Raw genomic sequence first — 25,726 nt, 5'->3', positions numbered from 1 at the left:
TTAGGTCTGGATTCATTTTGCTGCATACTCATCCCCGCCCCCAAGCCCAATACGTGTTTTAACGCAGGAAAAAAATGCAAACTTTTATTTGCTCAAAGGCACACAAAAAAACCAAGAAGCCCACGACATAAAGCAGACTCAAGAGCCACGTTCTCTTTTCCCATGAACATTACTTGCTCAGGCCCCTCTGTCGCCTCGACCTCAAGCCTCCCCAAGCAGAGTTAGTAGCGCGAACACCCTCTCTCCCTACAGCTCCTGTAAGGACACGTGTTCCTCCAGCCGAGCTCGGCGGCGGGACCCGCAGCCCCGCCCCGCCCCGCCCCGCCTTCCCAGGACTCCCACCCACCGCGCCGCCGGCCAATCGCACCCCAATGCGCCGCCCCGCCCCGCCCCTCCGGCCCGTGCCCGCCGCCTTTGTTCTCCCCACTCCCTCTCTCAGCCTGTGCGCTCCCCGCAAACCGAGTGGCAGCTGCTGATTGGTGGCTGCGGCGCAGCCAATCAGAAGGGGGCACCTCACGTTAGGGCTCGGAGCTTTAAACGCGCGAGCCGCGGGGCGCGCGGAGGAGGGCGGGGAGGAGCGCGGGTGCGGAGGGCGGTGCCGTGAGGCTCCGACGCGCAGCGAGGCGCACGCGGCCCGCGCCCCCAGTCCGGCTGGGATTGGCCCGCGGTGGCTTCCCCGCCCCCAGCCCGTCGCTGGCGAGGACTTCCTGGGGGTTTTTTGCCTTCCCTCCCGTTTCGGTCTAGAGGCCAGGGCTCGAGATCCCGGAGCGCCCAGGGGTTGTCCGCGCAGGGAGGCCGCGCTGCGCACCGCCGTGATGAGGCTCCGGAAAGCGTGCCTGCTGGTCCTGCTGCTGGCGCTGGCGCAGCTGCTGGCCGCCGCGAGCGCCGGGGGCCCGGACGGAGGTGAGCGGCCGGGGCGGGCCGGGCCTGATGGGCCGCAGGGGCCCGTGGTGGGGACCGGGGTGGCCGCGACCCGGGACCGGTGGGTTTCATGCGGAGCCCCTGCAAAAGCGGCGCCTGGCGCCAACTTGCTGGAGTTTAAGGGCAGTAGCGGTGAGCGGAATCGCTTAGGAGACCCCGGGAGAGGAGGGCGGTGGAGGCAAGCCCCCTGCCACTGAGGCTTAGGACGCGGAGAGGGGGCCAAGTGCCTTTTTTGCAACTGGCTCCTTCGCTCTTTTTACGCTCAGATTTTACTCGGGTTCAGGTTGACTGCTCGCTTCTGGCAAGGGGAGCTTGGGAGCTGGTTAAAATTGCCAGGCGAAACTGGAGGGTGTTATGTTGAGTGAAATAAGTCAAACAGAGAAAGACATGTATCCTATGATCTCACTGATATGAGGAATTCTTAATTGTAGGAAACAAACTGAGGGTTGTTGGAGTGGGGGGTGGGGTGGGAGGGATGGGGTGACTGGGTGATAGACACTGGGGAGGGTATGTGCTCTGGTAAGCGCTGTGAATTGTGCAAGACTGTTGAATCTCAGATCTGTACCTCTGAAACTAATGCAATATATGTTAAGAAAAAAAAAGAAGAAGAAGGTAGCAGGTGGGGAAGAATGAAGTAGGGGAAATCGGAGGGGTAGACGAACCATGAGAGACGATGGACTCTGAAAAACAAACTGAGGGTTCTAGAGGGGAGGGGGGTGGGAGGATGGGTTAGCCTGGTGGTGGGTATTGAGGAGGGCACGTTCTGCATGGAGCACTGGGTGTTATGCACAAACAATGAATCATGGAACACTTCATCTAAAATTAATGATGTAATGTATGGGGATTAACATAAGAATAAAAAAAAAAATTGCCAGGCGAGCACGCCCAGGGAGCGTGAGGAAGGGAGTCGGGGGCACTGTTTTCAAAACAGGTCTTAGAGAAGAGGAGAGAAGACCCGGTAGGAGCTCTCCAGGGCAGCCGCGGGCAGCAAGCATCTTTTTAAAAAAAATGTGGTTTGTAGATTTGGAAATAAATAACTCATGGGTGTTGGTTTGAGGGAGAAAGGGACAGCGGCTTGGTTTGCATTTGTTAGAAACCAAAGGTTCCATTCCCTCTGCCATCATTTATTCAATACCTACTATGTGCCAGTTACTGAGCAGGGTTCTGGGAGTATAGGATGAGCGTGGCCTCCATGGCCCATAAAGCTTCTGTTCTAGCAGGAACGTTAGACAGCTACTAGTCATCGCTGCCACATTTTTCTTGGAAACCAGCTAGCTGAAAACAAATGGCGTAAGAGACCTTCGATAAATAGAATGCACTAGTCAAGAAAAGAATGCTGTTCCTAGAGAACGGGCATCAACTTTCTTCCTCTCAGGCCTTTCTCCTGATGATGGATTCTTCCCAGCCAGTTTGTTCCAATGTAAATAAACTCTTTTTTCTAATATTAGTGTGTAGGGGAAGTGTGAACTTTATACCCTTTCAAACAGATTGAGTAACTTCTGTGTGGGTCACCTATTCAAGTTTAAATCCAAATAGGGAAGTAAGAATCAGCACTTGGTGATAAAGACACCTGCTGAGAGGAAGTAAGAAAGCAGCGGGGCCTTCAAGTGAGTTTTGGAACCTTTATCCAAATCATCTGATGCTTTAAATACAGAGTCCCAGGGGTGCCCGGGTGGCTCAGTCGGTTAAGCTAACCGTTGGCCTTGGGTTCAGGTCATGACCCCAGGGTCCTCTCTGCTCAGCAGGGAGCCTGCTTCTCCCTCTTCCTCTGCCTGCGGCTCTGCCTACTTGTGCGTGTTCTCTGTCAAATAAAATCTTAAAATAAAATAATAAATACAGAATCCTAAAATATACCAAAGCAGATTGCAGGGGTGGGCCCTGGAATCTGCATTTTAAACATGTGTTCCTCATTGATTCACATGCAAGTTAAACTTTGGGGGGCATCTTAAAGTTTGAGAACCAGTGGGGATGGAGGGTTATTTTTGGAACGTAGCTAAGAAGCATAATAGTTTTGTCTTGATTTTGATCTAGTGATTCTGTTTTGAGGGGGTTCTTAAGAGGCCTGAGACCGTGGCAAACTTGGGTGCATGCCAAGGGCTATCAGGACCAGCAGGTTTATCATTTGGGTGACAGGTCGCTAATGCTGTGAAGGCCCTGGGAACCAGTTGCCTCGGGGGTGAGCTCAGGAGTCTCTGGAGTTGTCATGGTCATGGCAGGTCTTCCAGGGCACTGTCCTCTGGCAGGGTTGGGGGTGGTGGTGGGGAGTTCTAGTCCCTACCTTGACCCTTTCCCATCCCTGAAGCATCCCTGGTCCTTCACTTTCACAGGTAACTTGTCCTGCACATTTATTTTGGGGGCACATTTCTCTCCCACCACAAATGTTCTAAGTCTTTAGGTTTTGTTTTTGTTTTGTGTTTCTTAGGTTTCAGATTCAAACAGCACAGCGGTGTCAGGGCCCCAAAAGACAACAGTTCCCCCCCCCCCCCGAATATGGTCACTAAATAGAGCTTAGCTCTGGTTGTGCAAGCCTTAGGTGCTGGGGCTTTCTGTGTCTCAGATGAGACATTACCTGTACTTTTCACATCTTCCCAGCTGAAATAGTGAAGGAAAATACTTTGATGCTGGTCGTTGCCTGTTTTTATCTGGGATTGGTTTAGATTTAAAAGTTAAGTGGAACTTCACTTGTGTGTAGTGCTAAAGAACTGTTCAACCCCTCCCTTTTTATTTCCTGAGAATTTGTCAAATAATTCCACCTAAAGCTTTGGGCATATTGGGAAACAATCTGAGGTGACGATAGACAGAGGCCAGGACCCTCCACTAAGTAGCTTCGTGATCCTTGGGCACGTGATTCACCCTCTCTGTGCCTTAGTTTCTTCATCTGTAAAGTGCATGTAATGTTTCCCTCAAGGGGTGAGAGAATGTATTTAAGAGCTCAGCACAGTGCCTGGCACCTAACAAATACCAGCTATAATGGTCTGTCTGGTAACAAATTTCTCTTTCTCCATGTTTAATATAAACTTCAGTATTGACTTAATGGTAGAGTTTATCCAACTGTTCTAGGCACTAAGCCGGTGGGGACTGAAGAGTGAGCAGCTGAGGGAGTAGAGCGAGGATATCTTGACAGGAGCTGCCTGCGTCCAGCCTGGGCAGGGCTCCAGTGTTGTCATCAGAGGTACTGCTAAGAGTGGACAGGGATTGCAGAGGCCTGCGGCCTCCACTTCCGGAATGGCCTTACCAGGTGGGCTAAGCAATGTGGAAGTGATTGGGAGGCTTCATCGGCCTCATACTGAGGAGAATGGCACCCATCCAGAAGATACTAGAAGACTGTGGATATATTTTCTATCCTAGAATGTCCAGCCTTAAAAGTGAAGTCTAGTGAAAAAATGGTTTTCCTATTAAAATGTGGGATGTTTTCCTTGCAGGGGTGTGTGGGTTTCTGGTAGGTAGGAATAGAGAGCCAGCACCCTCTCAGATCGCGGAGAGTCCGGTCCTGGGGTTATCTGCAGGCTAAGAAGGACTGGAAAGGTAGGGGTGTGCCTTAATGCATTCGAGAGTCTTTAATGATGTGGGGAAGGTTCTGTCATTTTGTTTGTTGTTATCCTTTAAAAAAAAAAAAAAGTGTGTGTGTCTGTTTTTCCCCAAGTATCAAGAAATGAGTTCACTCTTAGGAGCTCTGTCCCGTGGTAGCTCAGGGACACCCAGTGAATCATGAGAGCTCTGTCACTAGCGCTCCAAGACCACGTCCGGCTGAGCATAGGAAAGAAGGCATCTTTGCTTTTTCGTAAAATTCACCTTATCCCTGTGCTTTGAGCGGATTGTCAAGTCCCTCTGCCTCCCCCGGCTGTGTCTTGTAGCTTAAAGTGCGGATTAAGTTCCCCAGATAGTTCTTTCCATCCGTGCTCCAGTCTGTCCATCCGCCTGCAAGTTAATCTGGTTCCCGTATTGGCCAGAGCAGTCCGGCAGTGAGAGCGGATCTGCGTGGCCCCCGAGCCCTGCCGAACTGCCCTCAGCAGGCCGTCCAGCCCGCGGGAAGCGTCCAGGTCGGAGGCCGCGCGTGCGGTCCCCCTCGGCCTCTGACCTGCAGAACGTCCCCACATCAAGTCCTCAGGTTTGCAGCCATCACACAGGTCATTCTGGGTAGGACTTTCAGGTGATGGGTGGTCAGAATAGCCTTTGGGAAGCCAGTGTGACTGCGGTACCAGAGGCCCCAACAGGAAAGCTCAGGACTCGGTTCTTGCCTTGCAGGGTGGCTGTAGGCAGTATTTCCAGAAGCACCTGGAAGCCCTAGCCAGCCAGTGTTAAACTCAGGTTCCCAAGAGCGCTAGGTGCTCAGATTCACAAAGACCTGGGTGTGGAGTGTTGGCTGCCTGTCACCAGAGGAAGGGAACTCGGTTTAGGCCACCAGCCTAAGAGGTGGAGATGGGGCTTAAGCCCGCATTGTCTTCCCCCAGGTCCTGCCCACCTCCTTATCCAGGAGGCCTGATGACAGTGCTGGGGGCCTGGCCTCTGCAGGCCTGTCATCCCCTAGAGTTCCTGCTGGGGAGGAGGGAGGCCGGGGGAGGAGCAGGTGTTGGAGAGCCGTGGCCCCAGGAAACCGAGTCCGCTTGGTTTGTACTTCTCAAATTGGTGGCTTTTCTTTTGGGATTTTAGAGGCCTTTCTTACTCCTCCCACAGAGGAGGAGAACTTGGACCTCAAGCTGGAGAGAAACATGGAAGTCAGGGAGAAGCAGCGGGATGTGTTAAAGAACGTGGTTGAGCAAAATGTGGCTCCTGGTGGATTTTTGGTTTGCTTTTTGTAATTAGTTTGCAGCTTGGTAGATTTTCACAAAAACGGACAAAGTTGCCACGCCACCCAGACCAGTTCCCTGGCTTGTCCCAGCAGCTGTGGAGCCCTGGATTCGTTAGGGGCAGGGCGAAGGTGGGGCAAGTCCCGGAGGTTCCCGGATCCTGAGGCTGACTTCATCCTCCGCCCCCAACGCACAACCAGCAGAGTTGCTTTATCTCCTGGGAAGCATCTCGGGAAAGAATAATTGGCCCCTTGACAGGATCTGGCTGCAGAGTTCATGCAGTTCTGGGGCCTGCTGCGCTTGGCTGCTGAGACAGCAGCGGGAGAAGCTGGGTAGCAAGAACCACCATCCCACGGTTCCTCGTATCTGTAGTTGGGCGAAAGATTCCCTGAAACCTGGGTAGTACGATGAACTCAGATTCTGGTGCTCTGGGAAGAGGGCTTTGCTTCCAGGCAAGGCATCCTACAAAGGTGTGATTTGTTGTGTATTTTTGATGCATGATGACCCTGTAAGTCATTAAAATTCTTAACTCCTACCCTGGGGATACCTCTGGGGTGACTCCCTAAGTCAGTTAAATCCCCCAGCCTCTTCCCTTCACACTCCAGTCTCTCTGAAGGACTGTGAGACCTGTGGGGCTATTTTTTGTGCGCACAAGGTAAAATGCCACCCCCTTTCGGAAATGGGATCAGTTCGTAGTCCATCCTCCAGAATGAAAAGTTGAGCGTGAGTCCTTGTTTCCCATTGGTGCTGTTTTGGGGGCCGGGCAGCTCTTTGTTCCCGGGAGGCTGAATGACGCCCGAGCTGTGGAAAGCATAGTGTGTGGAGAAGAGGAAGGTGTCGCTGAAAGTTAGCCTCGCCCTGGAGCACAAATGTGGGGTAGCTGCAGAATGAGGTGCCCCAGAGCGCAAGGCACGGGATGTGGATGAAGGAGCCTTGCTCTAGAGGCGAGGCCTGGAAAGCCTGCGCGGGGTGGTGCAGGGGAACGGATCAGACCCCAGTGCGGGGAGGAGGGGCTGACGGTTAGGGTTCTGCCAGCCTGGGCGGGAGGCACGCGGGGCCAGGCTGCGGGGCTGCGTCCGCAGAGGCGCCTCGCCCTGCCCTCAAGTCCCGCTGGGGCGTCGAGACTTTAACTTCTAGACCTGTGGTTTGCAAATATCTTTGTAACTGGGACCTCCCTTTAAGTGAACTCCTAAGTGGCTACCCAGTATGGAAACCTTGGATCAGAATTTCTGGGGTAGGGGAGACCTGATGTCCCCACCCCGGCTCTTGGTGGCCCTGAGGGGCCACTCAGGACTCATGACACATTTGGAGGGTTTGGGGTTCTAGGAAAGTTTTTAAGGAGGAGAGTCACCAATCTCCTAACCAGTCTGGATTATTTTCCGCTCAGATTCTTCTAATAAAGAAGATGCCATTGAGGATGAAGAGGAGGAGGAGGACGACGACGACGAGGACGACGACGACGACTTGGAAGTCAAGGAAGAAAATGGTGTCCTGGTCTTGAATGACGGGAACTTTGATAACTTTGTGGCTGACAAAGACACGGTGCTGCTGGAGTTCTACGCTCCATGGTAAGGACCCTCGTTCTCCTCATCCCACCAGCCTGCACGAGGGGGTTCTTCTGTGCTCACATGCCTGACACCTCACAGTCCTCCAGACCCGGTGAGGGGGGCAGTGTGGGTGCAGGAACGCCAGGAACTCAGCATCCGATAAGCCCTCACACAACATGATCCCCAGCAGTTTAAAATAGGAATGTGTTGTCTGGTGGTTATAGCTGGGGCGTGGGTGTGCGACGACACGGAGACTGGTGTTGGTGACAGACCCGTCCCTGGCTGCAGGTTCTGCCCTGACCTGTCTCGAGGCCACCCCGCCGCCCAGCTCCTGCCAGGCATGGCCTGCGGGCGGTTTCCAGTGTGAGAAGGCACACTGTCCCCGGGGGGAGGGGCGCCCCACTTGTCCTGTCCTTCACCCTCGTGTGCCCTTCCTCCTCACCTCTGCTGCTGGTCTTTATCTCATAATCCCTTCTTGTCCGTCCTCTTTCCCCTGCCCTCCTTGGTTCACTTTTGAGACAGAATAGTTAAGATATACTTAGTTTTTGGTCCAGTGCCTGATGTTCAGGTGTGAGGCGTTTTGTATAAAATACCTAAGTAGTCCTTTGAACAGGTCTGTGAGGTTAGTGTGTTTTGTAGGTCAGTACGCCTCAAACTCTTTCGTCTTGTGAGTCCAGATAGTTTTTGATGTGGGTCATGGCTGTCAGTAGTTACCACATTAGACATTAAAACAAATTTCCATATTAATCCATGTTTAACAATAACCCTTCCATGTTAACATCAGTATGCTGACCTTGTCAGTCATGTGGTCTCTGGAAAGCTCCACTGTACGCTCTGAGGGAATGAGTGAAGAAAATGAGAAAGGTCTTTTGTAAAGAGCGTTTACCTCACAGACCCCATGCGTGGGGTCCCTGGACGAACTTTGAGAAGCTTACGGACCAAAACACTGGGGTTTGGAGGTGTTGGAAGTGTGAGCCCAGGCCAGAGCTGGAATTCCAGCCTCCATCTGTCTGACTCCAGCTGCCTTGGCTTCCTCAAGGTGTTACCTTGTGTGTCTCCTCTTAACTGCAGTTATCCTGGTCCTGGTGCCCCCCGTTCCTGTGTGCATTGATGGGTACAATTAACCTGCTTCTCCTTCCCCAAATCTCCTTCTCAGGTGTGGACATTGCAAGCAGTTTGCTCCAGAATATGAAAAAATCGCTAGTGCCTTGAAGGAGAATGACCCTCCCATTCCTGTGGCCAAGATCGATGCGACCTCAGAGTCGGCGCTGGCCGGCAGGTTTGATGTGAGCGGCTACCCCACCATCAAGATCCTTAAGAAGGGGCAGGCTGTGGACTACGAGGGCTCCAGGACTCAGGAAGGTGAGTGGAACCTGTGCTCCTGGAGGAGGCTGGCCTGGGACTCCACTGGAAAGCTGAGAGGGGAGAGTTTGGGTAATAGAGAGGAAGACAAGTTGAGTGGGCTAGGAGTGGCCCCAGGAGCACCAGCTTCTGGGAGTGCTCCCTGCTGGAATGTTCCAGTTAACGGAGATCAAAGTAAACTTGTCCTAGGGTAGGAGGGTGTCTTCTCATTTCACACCATGAAACTCAAGATCTAGAGCCCATATGTCACATGATACACGAGGCCGCGGTTCTTGGCGGTGCTCTAGAGCAGTGCTTCTCGGTGTTGGCTTTCGTCAGAGTCACTTGTGGCTCCTGAAACCCATTCCCAGACTTCCAAGTCCCTAAGTTTCAGGTCAGCCTCGATGATTTGCATCTCGTACAGGCTCCCAGGGCTTACCTGAAGCTGTGGGTCCAGAGCCCCGTGTTGAGAACCACCGATGTGGGAGCCAGGTGGTTCTCCTAAACCAGGCCTGATGGATCCCTGCCTGGTTTACATTAGGCACAAAGTGAATTTTTTTTTAAATGAATGAACAAACAAAATTGTGGTATCTTCATCATGTCTCTCTCTTTTTTTTATAAAGATTTTATTTATTTGACAGAGACAGCGAGAGCAGGAGCACAAGCAGGGGGAGTAGGAGAGGGAGAAGCAGGCTTCCCGCCAAGCAGGGAGCCTGATGCGGGGCTCGATCCCAGCACCCTGGGATCATGACCTGAGCCAAAGGCAGACACTTAACGACTGAGCCATATCTCTTAATCACTAGAAAAAAAACAACATGTTATAATTTCCATTCCTAGTGTGGCATAGTGGACATGGCAGTGTCTGTGTCCCCCTGTGTCCTGGATACACGTCTTCCCCTGGCCAGGCCTTGGGTTCCTCATGGGGAGTCACTTGGATCTGAACTCAGAGTCCCCTTCGAGCTGGCAGAGGGCCTCTGCTGTGACCCCCTAAGGATCCTACCCACTGCAGGTGCACAAGGAAACATCACAGCTGTTAAGACTTCCTTTCACGTCGTTTGTCTGTCTGCTGACTAGATCATATGTTTACGGGGTTCAGAATTCAAAGAGGTAGATAAGGAAGAGTCTTTCCACCCTGACCCTGGCTGTCCAGCTCCCTTCCAGGAAGGCGGTTCATGTAAAAAGTTTCTCCTGTGCCCTTCAGAGATACTGTGGACACATGACAGCGTATCTTTTTTTTTTAAGATTTTATTTATTTGTCAGAGAGAGAGCACAAGCAGAGTGAGTGGCAGGCAGAGAGAGAAGCAGGCTCCCTGCTGAGCAAGGAGCCCGATGCGGGACTCGACCCCAGGGCCCTGGGATCATGACCTGAGCCCAAGGCAGACGCTTAACCAACTGAGCCACCCAGGTGTCTGATTGTTAGCATTTCTTAATCGCCATTTGCACCTTCGTGTTTTACTTAACGAATAATGTCCTCACCATATTAGCACATAAAGGAACTTAATCTAAGCGCAGGCGGAAAGCCGTATCCTTACTGTTGGAAAGTGAACTGGCTTGTGTGTTCAGAGGTCCGCACCCAGCGTTTGACCGCCAGAGGCGGGGCCGGCCTGGAATCTCGAAAGCCGTGTTTGCCACAGGGGGCTCCTTGGCCGGGGGGCCCCGAGTGTGCCCTCGGGGCTTTGCGGGTGGGCGGGGGGCCAGGCGGTCAGCCCGCTGGTGCTGGGGAGGGGCTGCCGTGCACACTTCCGTCTGAAGCCCCCTGCTTTGCAGGGCTGCTTCTCAGCTCTGGCTTCCTGGCGATTCCACAGCAGAACAAAAAACGAAGAAAAAAGAAGAACGTAAAGTTTGCCACCACTGCTCCTAAGAGCCACTTGGAAGGTGCCTTGTGAGAGTATGTTCTGTGTCCCACTCCCGTCATTGAGTCCGTCTCTGGGGAACGAGGCCACCACCTTCCCCGTGATGCTGATGCAGCCTGAGCGGTGGGGCCGGTGCTGCTCCTCTTCATTTTTCTCGATTTTTGTGCACACGTCATGTCGCATGACGTGCTGGTGCGAGATTGCATGACTGAATGCACAGGTCTTTGGACCTGAGGAGGGGACGCCCTCGAGACTGCTCATGGGCGCGCGTGGTCAGCCGTGGGGAGATGAGCTCACAGTTAGCCCACAGTCTGCAGGAGCAGGGTCTCGCTCGTCAGCTTGGTCTTGGGCAGTCAGAGAGGTCGCCAGGCAGTGGAAGGAGGACAGGGAAGCGTGGACCCCTCGGCCCTGAGCCGTGGCCTCAAACTGCAGAGTGGCACTGGCTAGAGGTGCAGCTGGATTTTAGGGAATCGAACGTTTCCTGTTCTCCTTGACCCCTGCCGCTCCTCCCCACCTGCCTCTGCGGGGAGGGTCTGCCCGTGCTCAGGCTTGTTTGGTTTCTTTCAGAAATTGTCGCCAAGGTCAAAGAGATCTCCCAGCCCAACTGGACGCCTCCGCCCGAAGTCACACTTGTGCTGACCAAAGAGAACTTCGATGAAGTGGTGAATGATGCAGACATCATTCTGGTGGAGTTCTATGCCCCATGGTAAGGTGGTGTCCGTCCCGTGTTGCTCAGATACTGACGAGCCCCGTCCTGCATTCGGTGCACACTAGCCACTGGGTTGGGGGTGTCAGAGGCCCCTGTGCGTGAGGCAGAGCTGAGAACAGGGGGTGCCCAGTCCCCACCATGCACAAAGGCTGATGTGGCTGCCGAGTGTTCCAGAGAGGGGTAGTACTTTCCCAAGGGGCAGGACAAGGTAGACATAATAGGCCTGTAGTGCAGAGGAGAGTGAAGCCCGTGTGTGGGGCACCAGGTGATCTGGGTTCCCCTGTGGCTGGAGGACACGGCCGTGCACCGGGCCTGTGCCTGCTGAGTCCCACGTTTGTCATCACACCCCTGCCCTGCCCTGAGAAAACACGCGTGAAGGCCCTCGGACAGCCGTGGCCCTGTGGGCAGCGTGAGGGACACGTGTGTAGGACGAATGGAAATGCGGTTTTCGGGAGCTCATCTGCTGTGATGAGGAGGAGAGCAGAGCTGCCACCACAGTGGGCAGAGCGGTGGCAACTGGTGACCGCGGCGGTGGCAGCTGGTGGCCGCGGGCGGCCTGCTGTAGCCTGCTGCCTCCTGAGGTGTCTGAACAGTGGCTTTATCTCTGCTCACGGCACAGATGTGCTGGAGCGAATCTGGGAAGATGACCCTCAGCCTCCCTTCACGCTCCAGACGTGTCCCCTTCTCATGTTGGGGCCTCCGGATTCCCACAGCTGTCCTGCCTTCTGTCTCCTCCACTCACCCTATCGCCTTCTGCCTCTCTCACCCCCAAATGCTCCATTACAGCCGGGCCTCTCGATGCTCCCGGGCCCCCTCCCCAACCCCCGACCTCAGGGCTTCGGCTCTTGTAGGAGAGAAACAGCAGAGCCCAGCCGGCGGATGCTGAGGAGCTCTTGTTTGGGGGCAGCAGCCCTAGGATGTGGTTGGGATTGAAGCCTGCTCCCTGTCAGAAAACAGGAAGCCCCAGCTCTGCGGAGGAATTGGGCCAGTCCCTTAGAGCTTAGCAGGGCCGTGGCCTACGTGTCCCCACCACGTGCAGGAAGCAGCCAGCTCTGGCTGCAGATAGTAGGGGATGACAGCTCATCGAGGAGAGGCGCGCAGAGATGGTGGGGGTGGAAACATGCAGGGGCAGGAATCAGGTGGGGCAGGGGGCCCGCAGGTGGGAAAGAAAGTGCCAGGAAGAAAGACGGGGAGGGGAGCGGGGGAGAGTGGCTGATCGAGGTGCGGACTGGGGAGCCGAGGTACTGCGGTTCTCGTGCTTCGTGAGGAGAGGAGGGAGGCGTGGGCAGCCAGAGGAGACAGCAGAGCGGGCCGTCTTCAAGCGAGGTGTGCGTGTAGTGGCCAGGGCTCTGGGAGGGCTTGCGGCCTGCCCAGGTACCGTCTGCCTTGGTGACTTCATCCCGGGTCAGCCGGTGCTTCTGATTCTCGAACAAGCTTGCTGTTTGTCAGGGTGTGCGGTGTAGACCGGAGTCAGGAATGTGACCATGGGGCGAACAACAGTGACCCAAGGCTCTGGCCTTCGCAGCACAAGGCAGTGTCCCCGGTCATCGCAGGGTGCGTGTGCACAGAGGGGGCGGGGGCGGGGGCAACACCTGGCGCACGAGGAGCGCAGGGGGCCCTGTGAGGTGGCGAAGGTGTTGGAGGACAGACAGCTGCACGGGGAGGTCTCACGATAGGTTATGGATCCTACGTTGTAGTTGCCCGGAGCTGAGTTCAGCAAGCTACTCGTTCACGTCGCACGCTCAGGAAATGCTTAGAGAGCGAATGCGCCTTGTTTCTGCCGCTACAGAGACCCTCTCCCTGCGGACGGTTTACGTTCTGTGGGGCGCAGCCGTGAGGTGCCCTGAGGACCGTGACGAGACCGTGCTGCGTTCAGCTCGGTCTGCAGAGCCGCTGGTTCCCGAGGCCCTTGCCCCGGGGGGTCCGTCGGTTCTTGGCGTACGCGCAGGCTGTTTTAAGTTGTCTCCCGTCCCAGTTCCCTTGGCTCAGGCCCACCTTCTCCTGCCCTGGTCGGTCGGCGTTCTCATTGTTCTGGCCTTGTGCTTCTGTTACGTCGTCCCTCCCCTCGCCCACCCTTGACGGGCTCGGGTCCTCTTCCCTGTCCCGGATCAACTGTCACATCGTGTATGAAGCCACCCTGACTTGGTGTCCTCATCTGTCCCGACTCTCCCTTCTTGGGACGTTGTCTTTCGTAGCCTTTCACACGTCAGCCCCGTGTCCCAGTCCCGCTCCTGCTTGTGTCACTCACGTGTGTCGTGTGTATGTGCGTGCGCGTCCTCTTGCTGTGTGAGCCCTGGTGGTGCCAGTGATGGAGGGACTGGCTGCTCGCCCTCACCGCGGAGGCCTTCGGAGGTCTGCTGGATCGAACCGAGGCGCTCGGGGACACAGGTCGGGTTTCGGTGCCTCCCTCAGATGGGAGGCTGTGTCCGTGCTGAGACCGACTCCTCATGGACTGACTGCTTTCTGTAGGTGTGGACACTGCAAGAAGCTGGCCCCCGAGTACGAGAAGGCCGCCAAGGAGCTGAGCAAGCGCTCCCCCCCAATCCCTCTGGCCAAGGTCGACGCCACTGCTGAGACAGACCTGGCCAAGAGGTTCGATGTGTCTGGCTATCCCACCCTGAAAATCTTCCGCAAGGGAAAGCCTTTTGATTACAATGGCCCACGGGAAAAATACGGTAGGCTGCCTCCTAGTCCTACCTCAGTGGGGAGGGGGGGCTCCCCCGGGGGAGGTGGGGGGCAGGGAGAGCAGAGTGCCCGGGAGCCCCGAGCCCCTCCTCAGGCACGTGCTTTGCTCCCAGGTATCGTCGACTACATGATCGAGCAGTCCGGGCCACCCTCCAAGGAGATCGTGGCCCTGAAGCAGGTCCAGGAGTTCCTGAAGGACGGGGATGATGTCATCATCATCGGGGTCTTTAAAGCGGAGAGTGAGCCGGCCTACCAGCGGTACCAGGATGCTGGTGAGCAGTGGCCTCTGGGCTGGACGAAACATACCTGCCCAGGCTGAGGGAGGTTGCTGGGGAGTCTGCTGCTTCTGTGGACCGCTCCTGGGGCGTCGGCTTAGAGCAGAGCTTGGTGAAGCAGCTGTGGGAGCAGGCTGTCCTTTCCAGGGTTGGGGCTAGAGTAGAGGTTAGTTCCCCGTTGCCTTGATTACGCGAGGGGGATAGGATCTCGTCCTGAGTAGACCGGTGCGCCGGCGGCCTCCTGGCCTCTGAGGGGAGGGCAGGGGCACGTCAGAGTCATCCAAGTTCATCGTCTCCCTCCCTGTCTTTCCAGGAGCCCCTTCCCAGCCCCTCTGCAAGGGGCAGGGTCTTGACCAGAAAAGGAGGGTTTCTGAATCAGACTCAGGTTTGAGTCCTGCCTCTGCCAGTTATTAGCGTGTGGGCACAGGTGGTGACTTGCTCCTTTCTTTTTGAAAATATATTTTATTAAATAGTCCACTTTGGAGACCTTTTCTACTTCAAGAGGTTGTTGCGTTGGGATAATGGAGATGCAGCGCCCAGTAAGGCTGGCATCCACGACGTCCTGGTCCCGCGAGGGGGGTTATGGTCAATGGCTGTCACAGGGCGTGTCCCATGGGGGCGGGTGGCCCTCGCCCCGTCCTGAAACCCGTTGCTGGCTCCTGCCTAGTGGCAGTTGTACTTGCTGTCCCGGCTGACCCTAGCTTACGAAAGAGAGATGTTTTCTTTCAGGAACACGGAGGATCCTCTCCGTCCTGGTCAGGTTCCTTCTGAGTGCCCTCCACCCCCACCCCCCGACTGCCATACCACAGATGGCTCGGTTTTCTGCTTTAGACGAGTAGTTCCAGTCTTGTAACTGCACTGACGGCCGCCCAGTGCTGGTTTCGGGGCCGCCCAGTGACGGCTGTGTCCATGTGGAGTGTGCGTTCACGTGGTAAGACTGGGCTAGAGGGGAATTCTTTTTCCATGTCCGGTGCCGGAGCAGAGGCGCTTCGTCAGTCTTTATTGGTTAGGTAGCCTCGTTGTCCCCTTGGAACGAGCCAGGAGGAATCTTGCCGAGGGAGACCCCAGCCTCCCCCGGGGCTGCGAGGTAGACTGCCGTGTTTGTGCGGAGGAGGGACTGTGGCCCGGGGACTGAATCACTCACGAGCCTAAAGCCGCACCATTAGCAGGTGTCGGAATTGTGATCTGAATCTACGTCTGGCTGATTCTGAAAGCCCGTCTCCCGCCTCCCCCAAGACATGGGGTGTTTCCTATAACCCAGTCGGGAGGCCCGCCCTCCAGGGTGGGGGAGCACCTTTGACATCTTCCCCGGTGTTTGCGTCAGACTCCGCTCAGGCCAGAGCAGAGACTGCGGGGCGCTCGCCCGGGGGGCGTCGGGCCGGGGCCGCCACTGGCCTGGTTCTGTTCGTCTGGCAGGAGCGCAGCACATTCCCTGGTTTACACGCTGTCCTGCCGCTTTTACCCCACGGTGCGAAGTTGAGTGGTGGGGATAGCATGGCCCGCAAAGCCGGAGATCTTGTCTGGCCCTTTCCAGAAAGTTTGCCAACCTCTGTGCTCGGGTGTCCTCAGACAGTGGGGTTTCATCTTGACAGTTTCACAAGATTTAAAGAAAAGCGTACAGAGCCAAAGAACTGCGGCCCCCAAATAGGCCAGCCACCAATCCAAGGAGGACAGGCTGGTGTGAAAACCCACCGTGTGGCTACGGGGGAGCGTGGTGCCCACCTGTTCTCACGGACCGTCTGTGGCTTTCACGTGCTTCTCAGCACTGGAGACCGTAGCTCCTGACAGATGAGCTCTGAGTTGTTTTGTGAACACCCGGTTTGCTTCTTATTTTGTTTTTTTTTTTTTAAAAAAAAAAACAACTTCTAAGAGGCTGTAAGGTGCTACGCCTACACCAGCCCCGGGTGTCGTCCACGCAGATTTCGCGGTGCTCATTCTGGTCTTTGCAGGTCATCGGCTGGGGCCGTGAGTTCAGCCTAGGTCAGCGATGCAGTTTAATAAATTGGGTGTTTATCGTTCTGTTAATTTCTCAGCGAACAACCTGAGAGAAGATTATAAATTCCACCACACTTTCAGCACCGAAGTAGCAAAGTTCTTGAAAGTCTCCTCGGGGAAGTTGGTCGTAATGCAGCCTGAGAAGTTCCAATCCAAGTATGAGCCCCGGAGCCACGTGATGGACATCCAGGTGAGTGAGGGCCCTCGGGCCACGACAGCCCCAGGCTGCTTTGTTTGTTTGTATTTAAGTTGCAGTTAGTTAACATACAGTGTAGTATTAGTTTCAGGTGTCTGGGAGCGTTCACTCTGTCAGGCACCCAGGCTTCTGATGGGCCTGAGGCTGCAGGTTGAGCCCTGGCTGGGGATCTGAAGCCCGGAGATTTTGCTCTGGGCTTCAGACTGGTAGGGTCTGGCCTGCCCTTCCCGGGCGCCCTGGCCCCCGAGGTAAAGGTGGTTTCCCGGGAGGCGCGGCCAGCAGGGTGAGCAGTGATTTTTTGGGAGGCCTGGGGGCCTCACGTACCTGCCAGTTGCCCCCACTCTCCGCCCCCGCTGTGGGCCAGCGGCCAGCCTCCCCGGGGCGCTCAGCCACTGGGGCTCCGGCCTGTGTGTCTGCCGTTGTCCCTGGCAGGACATGCTCCTGGGTCTGAGCTCGGCCTCCTTAGTTGACGGGCGGCTCAGGTGCTGAGCCACAGACTGAGGACAGGCCTCTCTTCCCTGGTGGAGCTGTGGAGAGTGGTGCATGGGTTTGGCCTTCCGTTCCCACGCCCTCCCCCCCCAGGCCTACCCAGCCCGCGTCTGCCGAGTGTGACGTACTCACCTTGAGGGGGAGCTCTCTGGCCCAGGCCAAGCCTGGATGCAGCCCCACGCCCGGAGTGCTTCACGGGGACCCAGTGCTGCAGTGAGCAGATCTTCAGATTTGGAAGAAACCTTCGATCTCACAGCCAGGCCTTTTCTTTGATAGACTGGGATGCAGAGCAGTGAGCCGGCTCCCCGGCTCTCATGGCCAGTTAGGAGCAGACTGAAGGGAAGGGCTGGGCCATGACCCACGCTGTTTGGGCAGAGGGCTCTCATGGGACCTGGAGGAGGTGATGGGCAAGGTGGGGTGAGCTCCGCCTGCACCACAGGGAGCAGCTGTGCCCCTTCTGATCCATTTTTGTGAACTGGGAGCACAAGGGGCCTTGGAGAGGCTGCGCGGAATCTTTCTGACTCCCTGGGTCCTGAGCCCCATTGCCCCTTCTCAGAGTCTCACATGCATGTTCATCTGTTCCTTTGCCCCCGCTCAGGCTCAGGGCCCCTCTACCCTGGATGAATGGTGGCCGCCCCATCTCCTGTCCCATCCAGCTCCTCTTCTTTCATCCATAGGTACTGACCCCGGGTCTAGAGATGGGCGCTGCAGACCCCAGGAGTCAGGCACCATTCTGGGCGGTGTGCATGTTCCCAGGAAAGGGGTCTCTAGCTTTCAATAGATTCTTGAAGGGGTCCTTGACCCCAGAAAGGTTAAGGGCTACTCAGTCTAGTCTGTTATACACATCACTGCGTTTTACTCTTTATTTTAAATGGATTGGTATTACTTATGTACCACCCTTTTGCGAAAGTTATGTTAAGACTGCTTTGTGAACATTCCTACAACACAGTAAAATGCGGGTTTTTTTTTTTTTAAAGATTTTATTTATTTATTTGAGAGAGAGAGAGAATGAGAGACAGCATGAGAGGGAAGAGGGCAGAGGGGGAAGCAGACCCCCTGCTGAGCAGGGAGCCCGATGTGGGACTCGATCCCGGGACTCCAGGATCATGACCCGAGCCGAAGGCAGTCGCTTAACCAACTGAGCCACCCAGGCGCCCTAAAATGCGGTTTTTTAAAAAGTGGATATGGAGGGGCGCCTGGCTGGCTCAGTTGGAGGTGTGTACGACTCTTGATCTCAGGGTCCTGAGTTCGAGCCCCACATTGGGTATAGAGATTACTGAAAAATAAAGTATTAAAAAAATAAACAGTGGATTTGGAATTCAGAACAGAGGGAAGACAAAGGCAGGGCTGGTAAGAGGAAGCCAGCTTGAGAAGGAGGCAGCTCTTAGCAGGATGTGAGGCCAGCTCCGCCCTGGAGTTCAGGTTCGGGCCTGGGGCTGGTAAATGCTCGGCTGCAGAGCAGGTTTGCCCTGGGCTCAACTTCACCTTCTGAGTGACGTTCAGTCCGGAGGCTGTCCTGACTAAAGACACCCACAGCCCTGCCGTCCCCTTCGCCCGCTTTTCCAGCACTTTCCCCCCACCCTCCCTGTACTTCCGGGCCACATCCTCTGGCTTTGTCCCCGGCGTGGTTCCTGCTGTTTTCTCCCCTGGAGCACCTTCCCCCTCCCACCTGGCAAGTCCTGCCATCCTGTCCCATCCCGACGGGACTCGAGCCCAGAGTGAAGAGTGCGGTGTTCACCAACCACTTCCAGCTCTGCAGCCTGGGCGAGCAGTGCAGCCTGGCTGTCCCTCAGTTTCTTCCTCTGTAACATGAGATGGCAGTGCCCACCCTTGGGGGCTTGTGAGGCTGGTGTCTGGAGGATCTGGTTCAGCATCTGTCTTAACGTGAGCCAGGGGGCCCTGCACGGCCTTTGTGGCAGTCACCCCAGCTCTGTGTCCCCAGGCCACTGCACCCAGCTGGTCATGGATGCTGTCATCTCATCTGGAACCGACCTTAAGAGCTAGTGTTGTTGAGCGTGTCTAAGGACGGCTGCCTGGTGCTAGACCGCTGAGCCCTCGCGTGCCGGGCCTCCCGGCCTCGTCTCAGCAGGGGTGGCCTCCGGTGGGGCAGCTTCCGGGCCCTGCAGCCCTGTCTGGCTCCATGGTCTCCCCTGACACCGTGCCGGGCTTTGGTGTGACGCGGGGTAGAGCTCAGGGCCCAGCATGGCTGCTCGCCAGCGTGCGCACCTGGGCCTCCGTCCCTTCACCTCGCATGCTGTGTTGTGGTCGTGGTCATTGGTAAAGTGCCCCCCGGGGGCTATTGTGAGGATCAGAAGGGGGGAGCGGGATCGCTGGGCTCAGTTCAGCCGTGGGGACGGCTGCTCTCAGGAAGCCTGCCTTCCCCCGACACCGACAGCGAGCCCAGACCCAGAGGAAAGGGCACATGGTGTCCGCAGTGGCCCGGGAAGCTCACTTAGGGGTCACTGGAGGAAGGGAGCCCCGAAGGCCCGCAGGGAATCGCCGGGTGCGCTCCCAGAGCGGCGCACCTTCCGCCGCCGTCTCCCCCATGCCCGGCCCTCCAGAGCAGCCGGCTTCCTCCCAACAGTGGCAGCAGAAGGTGGGGGTGACGTGAGCCCCGCTTCTGTCCCACTGCCCCCGACCCGTGCCCGCTTTTTTGCAGAGCTCCACGGAGGGGTCGGCCATCAAGGACCACGTGCAGAAGCACACGCTGCCGCTGGTGGGGCACCGCAAGACCTCCAACGAGGCCCGGCGGTACGCGCGGCGCCCTCTGGTGGTCGTCTACTACGGCGTGGACTTCGGCTTCGACTACCGAGCTGGTGAGCGCCCCCCGGGCCCGGCTGCGGCTGGGGCTCTGGCGTTTAGGAGGAGTCCTGCCCCAGCCCCTTGCAGGCCGGTGGCCAGGGTGGGCTGTGTGTTTACGGCTTCGAGGTAGCTTGCCTTCCGTGGTGCTCCGTCGCTACCCTTCGTCCTTCCTCTTCCAGCACCAGGGGAGCTTGGTGCAGAGTCCAGAGCCCTCTCAGAGAGGGGGCCGCCAAAGCCTGGAGGCTTTCAGAGGCTGCAGAGCTGGGACCAGGCCAGCCCCGGACCCTCAGGCGGGCAGGGGCTTCTGTCACTGGGCTTTTGAGCCGGGCCCACCTGCTCACAAAGGTGGCTTTTCAGAACGGCTTCTCTCCCAAGTTAGGCGCGAGCTTGGTCAGAGAATCCGAGCCACAGACTCTTCTTGATCTCTGCGGCTCAGCTCACAGTGCTCGCTCCCATTTCAGCCACCCAGTTTTGGCGGAGCAAAGTCCTGGAGGTGGCCAAGGACTTCCCCGAGTACACCTTCGCCGTGGCTGACGAGGACGACTTCGCCACGGAGGTGAAGGACCTGGGGCTCAGTGAGAGCGGCGAGGACATCAATGCCGCCATCCTGGATGAGGGCGGGCGGAAGTTCGCCATGGAGCCTGACGACTTTGACTCTGACACCCTCCGGGAGTTTGTCAGAGCTTTCAAAAAAGGTGAGGCTTGGTCGCACCCCCTCGGCGCCTGGTCATTCTTCCCCTGGGCAGGCAGGGGGGCACCCGGTGCTCCAACCCCGTCTCCCCCACTCGCTTATTCTGCTGAGCCTGGCCCTGTGTTTCCTCTCCTATGGCTGAGGGATGGGGGTCAGACATGGAAGGTCTCCGTTCTTTTGCTTGCCTTTTCTTTTTGTAATTTAAAAAAAAAAAAGGCAGGTATCTTGGAAATTTCAAGAAGGCTTATTTTATTTATTTTTAAATATTTTATTTATTTGAGAGAGAGCCAGCAGATGAGCTGGGGGTTGGGGGGGGGGGGCAGAGGGAGAGGGAGAAGCAGACTCCCCGTTGAGCGGGGGGCCCGACGTGGGGCTCGATCCCAGGACCCTGAGACCATTGACCTGAGCTGAAGGCAGGCACTTAATCGAGTGAGCCACCCAGGAGCCCCAAGAAGCCTTATTTTAAAAATACTTGAAACAGGCTTTTGGACCTAGAAATAAGTTTTGTATACATGGAAAACTTGTTTTGAGGCATTAGAGTATCTTTATTGATCTGGTTGAGCACAGTGGCCCAGTTTCGTGGCACAGGCCGAGTCGTGGGCAGAGCTTGTCCCGCCACCTGCCGTCTTCTCGGTGCTTCTGCCCACCGAGGCTTCCCGGCCCTGGCCACCAGCTCTCCCAGCAGCCCCTTTGCACTGGGTGGCACCTCTCCTGGGACAGCCTCACTGGATGGGACCCGGAGGCCCATCAGGCCTGGGGTGGGACCATCAGCATCCTCTCTGGCCTCTGCAGGGACTAGGGAGGTAGAAGGGGTGAGGAGACTAGAGGAATCGGGGTCAGTGGGGAGGCAAGGCCCCACCTGGCCCTGGCACGTGTGACTTGCCCGTCCCCCTGCATGTCAGGCCTGGCCTCGCTGCCTGGTCCTGTCCGAGCCCCCCAGAGCCCAGGGCCTTCTCAGCACTCACACCGCTCCCCTGCTTGCTTTCCTCGGCAGGAAAACTGAAGCCGGTTGTCAAATCCCAGCCGGTGCCCAAGAACAACAAGGGGCCTGTCAAGGTCGTGGTGGGGAAGACTTTTGACTCCATTGTGATGGACTCCAAGAAGGACGTCCTCATCGAATTCTATGCACCCTGGTGCGGGCACTGCAAGCAGCTGGAGCCCGAGTATACCGCCCTCGGCAAGAAGTACAAGAACCACAAGAACCTGGTCATCGCCAAGATGGACGCCACTGCCAATGACATCACCAACGACCGCTACAAAGTTGAGGGGTTCCCTACCATCTACTTCGCCCCCAGTGGGGACAAAAAGAACCCAATTAAATTTGAGGACGGAAACAGAGATCTGGAACATCTGAGCAAGTTTGTAGAAGAACATGCCACAAAACTGAGCAGGACCAGGGAAGACCTTTGAAGGCCTCGCGTGAGGTCTGTGGTGGGCGGGAGGGACCAGACGCCGGAGCCCCCAGCAGCCGGTGTCCAGAGCCCGCAGCGAGCCGTGCACCTGGCGGGTCAGCGCAAGGGCAGGATCTCTTTGGTTTTTTAATTTTTTTTTTTATACTCTGGGGTTTCACCTCATGTTCTGAATACTGAATAGGTAAGAATGACTCCGTAGATTAGTCCAGATTTTTACAGAGGATACATCTATTTTTACCATTATTTGGGGTGTGATTTTTTTTTAACTTTCCATTTTCTTTAATAATGTATTTCTTCAAAACAGATAAGTTGAATTTCTTCTGTGTGAATGTTTTTTTCTTTTAATTTTAAAATTTAAGAAAACATTTGCCAAATCACATTGATTTTTTTTTTTTGGCCTTTTATTTTACCATTGTCGGAGGACTTACTCGCTGGAGAAGATTTGACTGTCCATGTGCTTTAGTTTGCATTTCTTCCTGTACGGCACAAGGAACTGTCACCGAGCACTCTGCCAAGGATGACATTTCAGCCCGAACTCTGGGCCGCCACCCAGTCCTGAGAGAGGCAGCGTCTCTGCGCAGGACTGGGCGTCCCTGTGCCTTCTCCTTTCAAGCCAAGGACCGCGGGGCGAGGAGCGGCTCCCAGGTCCCCCAAACCCCGAGCCAGGTTCCAAGGCTCAGCCTTGGGCCAAGAGAGGCCCCTCACCTGGGATAGGCAGCCCCACCTCTTCGGAATCAGTAGTGCCTGAGGAGAGGTGACCTAGGGCACAGGTGGATGCTTTAGGGTGATGGAAGAGATAGGGTAGGCTGTCGTGATGGAATAAAACAATTACTGAAAATTAAGCTCCATAACTGTGTTAGAGAACATCTCCATCCTGGAGCCTTGGCTGAGTTGAGGACCTGGGCTTGGCGGGGAGGGCTGGCGGTCCTGTGGGTGCACGTTGCCTCCGACACCTGACCATCCAGGGGATGGGCTGTCCTCCTGACCAAGGTGGAGGGCATCGGAGGTCTCTGCTCCTGGTGTGTGGAGGTGAGCGGTGGCACAGTCCGGCGGGCTGCGGCAGGGCTGGAGGCTCTCGAGATGCCCCGAGCACTCCGGGGGCCTGGGAGGAGGGGGTGGGGCCCCGACACTGAGGTCCGGGGGACTCGTGGGTGACGGGAGCTTCGTTCCAGTGGTTCCGTTCACCAGCTCGTGCCGTCTCCACATCCCCTCTCCTGGCGCTCACCTGCTCCCAGCTTGACTGAAACACAAGTGAGGAGGGTGAACATTCTGGAGCTGGTGGCAGTTCCTTCAGCAGTAACGTGCGATTATCGCAGGGGCTGGCTGGGGGCAGGAAGCAGGTCTTGGGGGCGGCAGCTAGGCGAGCCTTTCCAGAGGATCTGCTTTCCAGATGAGTCAGGCCCAGGTGGACTGGGAGTTGTGGGAGGACGGTGGTTTGGTGAGTTCTCAGAGTGGTGGCCAGTGTGACAGGAGGCCTGCACCCCCCACTATGTCCTCCGGTGGGAGCACACGCGGGCCTCCCCTCAGGGACCCGATGCCAGGAGACTCGGGAGTGAAGGTGGGTCTGGGGCGTGAAGGCCTCCATCCGGCACCACCAGGAGAGCAAAGTGGTGCCTTTCCTGGGGCTTCCGGTCGAGTTGGGGAGATGTCATACAGTCTACACAAGGCCCCGAGGAAGAGCCCTGGGCTCTTGGAGTAGCACGTGGCCTCCTTTGAACTGAGGTGTCCAGAAAAGCCCTTCTTTCTCACAAGTGATGTTTGAGCTGAGACCTTGAGCTTGAGCCTGGCAAAGGGTAGGAGTGAGTGTTGCTTCTCAGTGTGGTCCTGGGCCCTGCAGCATGGCACTCCCTGGATGTTTGTCAGAAATGCAGAATCTCAGGTTGGCCCCCAGACCTAATAAACCGGAATCTACATTTTTTTTTTATTTTTAGATTTTATTTTTAAGTAATCTCTACACCCAGCGTAGGACTTGAACTTACAGCCCTGAGATCGAAGGTCGCATGCTCTACTGACCGAGCCAGCCAGGCGTCCCTCAGAATCCCAGGAGATCTGCATGCACGTTAAAGTTAGAGGAACACCAGGTAGAGGCCCTGAGGCAGAAGTCAAGATGTGTTCAGTTCTGAAATCTGGAAACCAAATTGCCAAGGTGTATCTTGACTGACGGATCTGGCCCCACTTTGACTGCAGAAAGTAGTTCCCCTGGGAGAGAACTGACCACCCCCCCACCGCCAGGTCGGTTAGGGAGCTCGTAGAGGGTGAAGGAGCCAGGCGAGGAAGCAGATTATCGTCCGTGTGACCGGGGCCGTGGTGAGGAGTGGGTTTGGGGGTGTGGGGGCCTGGAGGGCCACAGTGCCCCAGACGGGGAGCTGAGAGGAGGAGGAGATGAACTTCCCATCGCGCTTGTGAGGGGACAGGCATCAAGCGGCAGGGCAGACGCTGTGGGGGGGGTGCTGAGGTTGGGGGGGCTGGAGGGGGGGCCTCTCGCAGGAAGTCAGGAGTTTGACCTTACCTGAGCATTCTGGTGGGGAACCACTGATGACTTGAAGCGAGAATAAGGTACAACAATCAGATTGAAATTTTAGTAATGAGAGTGACAATTGATCCTTACCGGACACTCAGCAAAAGCCAGACCCCGTGTAGAGAAGTGTGGCCCGGTGGCGTGCCGCAGTGATCTGTGAGGCGGGTACTGCTGTGCTCATTTCTCAGCCGAAGAAAGGGCAGGAGGGGTGGGCTAGCCCTGGGCGCGTGCAGAGCGGGCCTTGGGCCTAGGCACCCCTAGGCACTGGGCGGTGGCCTCCCCCTGGTAGAAAACCCGGTCTGGTAGCAAGGGAGCTAGGGGGGCTGCAGGGAGATGGGCTGCATGAGGGGAACCGGCTCCAGCAGGCTAAGGAGCGGGAGCTCCAGGCTGATGGGAAGTTGAGGGTAGGTGAGGGGACCCCAGAAGCTGGTATGTCCTGCAGGTCTCTGAGCTGAGGTTTTATTACTTAATTAGGAAACGTCTCAAGCACAGAAACGAGAATTGTATCCTCAACGCCCTTTGCACCCCACCCACTTAGAACAAGTACCAAAAGTTTGCTGCATCTTCTTTACCTATGGATCCCCCTTCTTTCCTCGAATGACCTTTCACCCTGCCCACTTGAGAGTGCTTTTCCTACAGAACCACACAGTAAGTAAGTGCCTTCCTTAGCACAGCTGCCAAAATAAAGGATTTCACATAGGACCCAGTCTGTGATCAGAGGTGCCCGACTGCCTCAGAAACGGCCCTTCACCGTTGGTCCGTGAGGCTCCTCGGCGCGCAGGGTCTGCGCTCCGGTCTGTCTTGTGTGCACAGCACCTGTTGGCTTTTCCCCGCGGCTTTGACGCAGCAGAAACAGTGACAAGGGATCAGATAAAGGAAGCCGTTGTTCGTGTCGCGTGTACAAAGTTTGAGGAATGTTTGACGTTCACTGTCCCGGTGGTGTATCTGGGAGGTACATGGAGCCCTGGAGAGATCTGAGCGTGGGTAGCCGTACCGAATCCTGAAGAATGAGCAGAGGCGCCACGCACTGGGTGCTTGCTGGGTATCCAGGACCTGGCGGGTGCTGTTACTAAAGCCCTAATCCAAGCTGACCCTACTCTTCAGCCGTGTGACTCTGGGCAAGTTACCTAACTCCTCTCGGGGCTGATGTTCCCATCTGGGGGATGAAGACCCCGCCTTTGCAGGGGAGCGTTAAGGGCCCGGGGCGATATCGTGTGCATGGGCTCAGCTCGTCTCAGGCACGCGGTGATCGCAGGTAGGGGGTTGCTGCTGAGTCCCGGGCTTGGAGTTGTCGTTAACAAAGGCACACTGCTCTTACAAGTGATTGTCTCTAACCCCGTGTGCGCCAGCTTCATGATGGGATTCCTGGTGCATCAAAGAGGCAGTTGGTGAACAGAACATCAGACACGAACGTGAAGCTTGGCGGAGCTCTGAAATGCTGAATTTCAGGACTTGCCATTTATTTATTTATTTATTTATTTATTTATTTATTTATTTATTTATTT

At 56.1% G+C, this 25,726-nt stretch overlaps 1 protein-coding gene across 1 annotated transcript; it reads left to right on the top strand.

The window, feature by feature from the left end:
- Positions 1-574: 574 nt before the first annotated feature.
- Positions 575-22,546, top strand: PDIA4 (protein disulfide isomerase family A member 4). The gene is made up of 10 exons (XM_035021330.1): positions 575-903; positions 7,096-7,276; positions 8,412-8,617; positions 11,017-11,155; positions 13,628-13,833; positions 13,957-14,115; positions 16,152-16,303; positions 19,458-19,614; positions 20,062-20,295; positions 21,286-22,546. Exons 1-10 carry the CDS (start codon positions 816-818, stop codon positions 21,699-21,701), a joined length of 1,938 nt encoding a protein of 645 aa, XP_034877221.1. The 5' UTR covers positions 575-815; the 3' UTR covers positions 21,702-22,546.
- The last annotated feature ends 3,180 nt before the right edge of the window (positions 22,547-25,726 follow it).

Source organism: Mirounga leonina, unplaced genomic scaffold, assembly GCF_011800145.1.
Source record: "Mirounga leonina isolate KUSES-001 unplaced genomic scaffold, KU_Mleo_1.0 Mir_174, whole genome shotgun sequence".
In the NCBI taxonomy this organism is placed as follows: Eukaryota; Metazoa; Chordata; class Mammalia; order Carnivora; family Phocidae; genus Mirounga; species Mirounga leonina.
The sequence above is the reverse complement of the archived record's forward strand: the minus strand, read 5'-3'. Positions and strand labels throughout refer to the sequence as shown.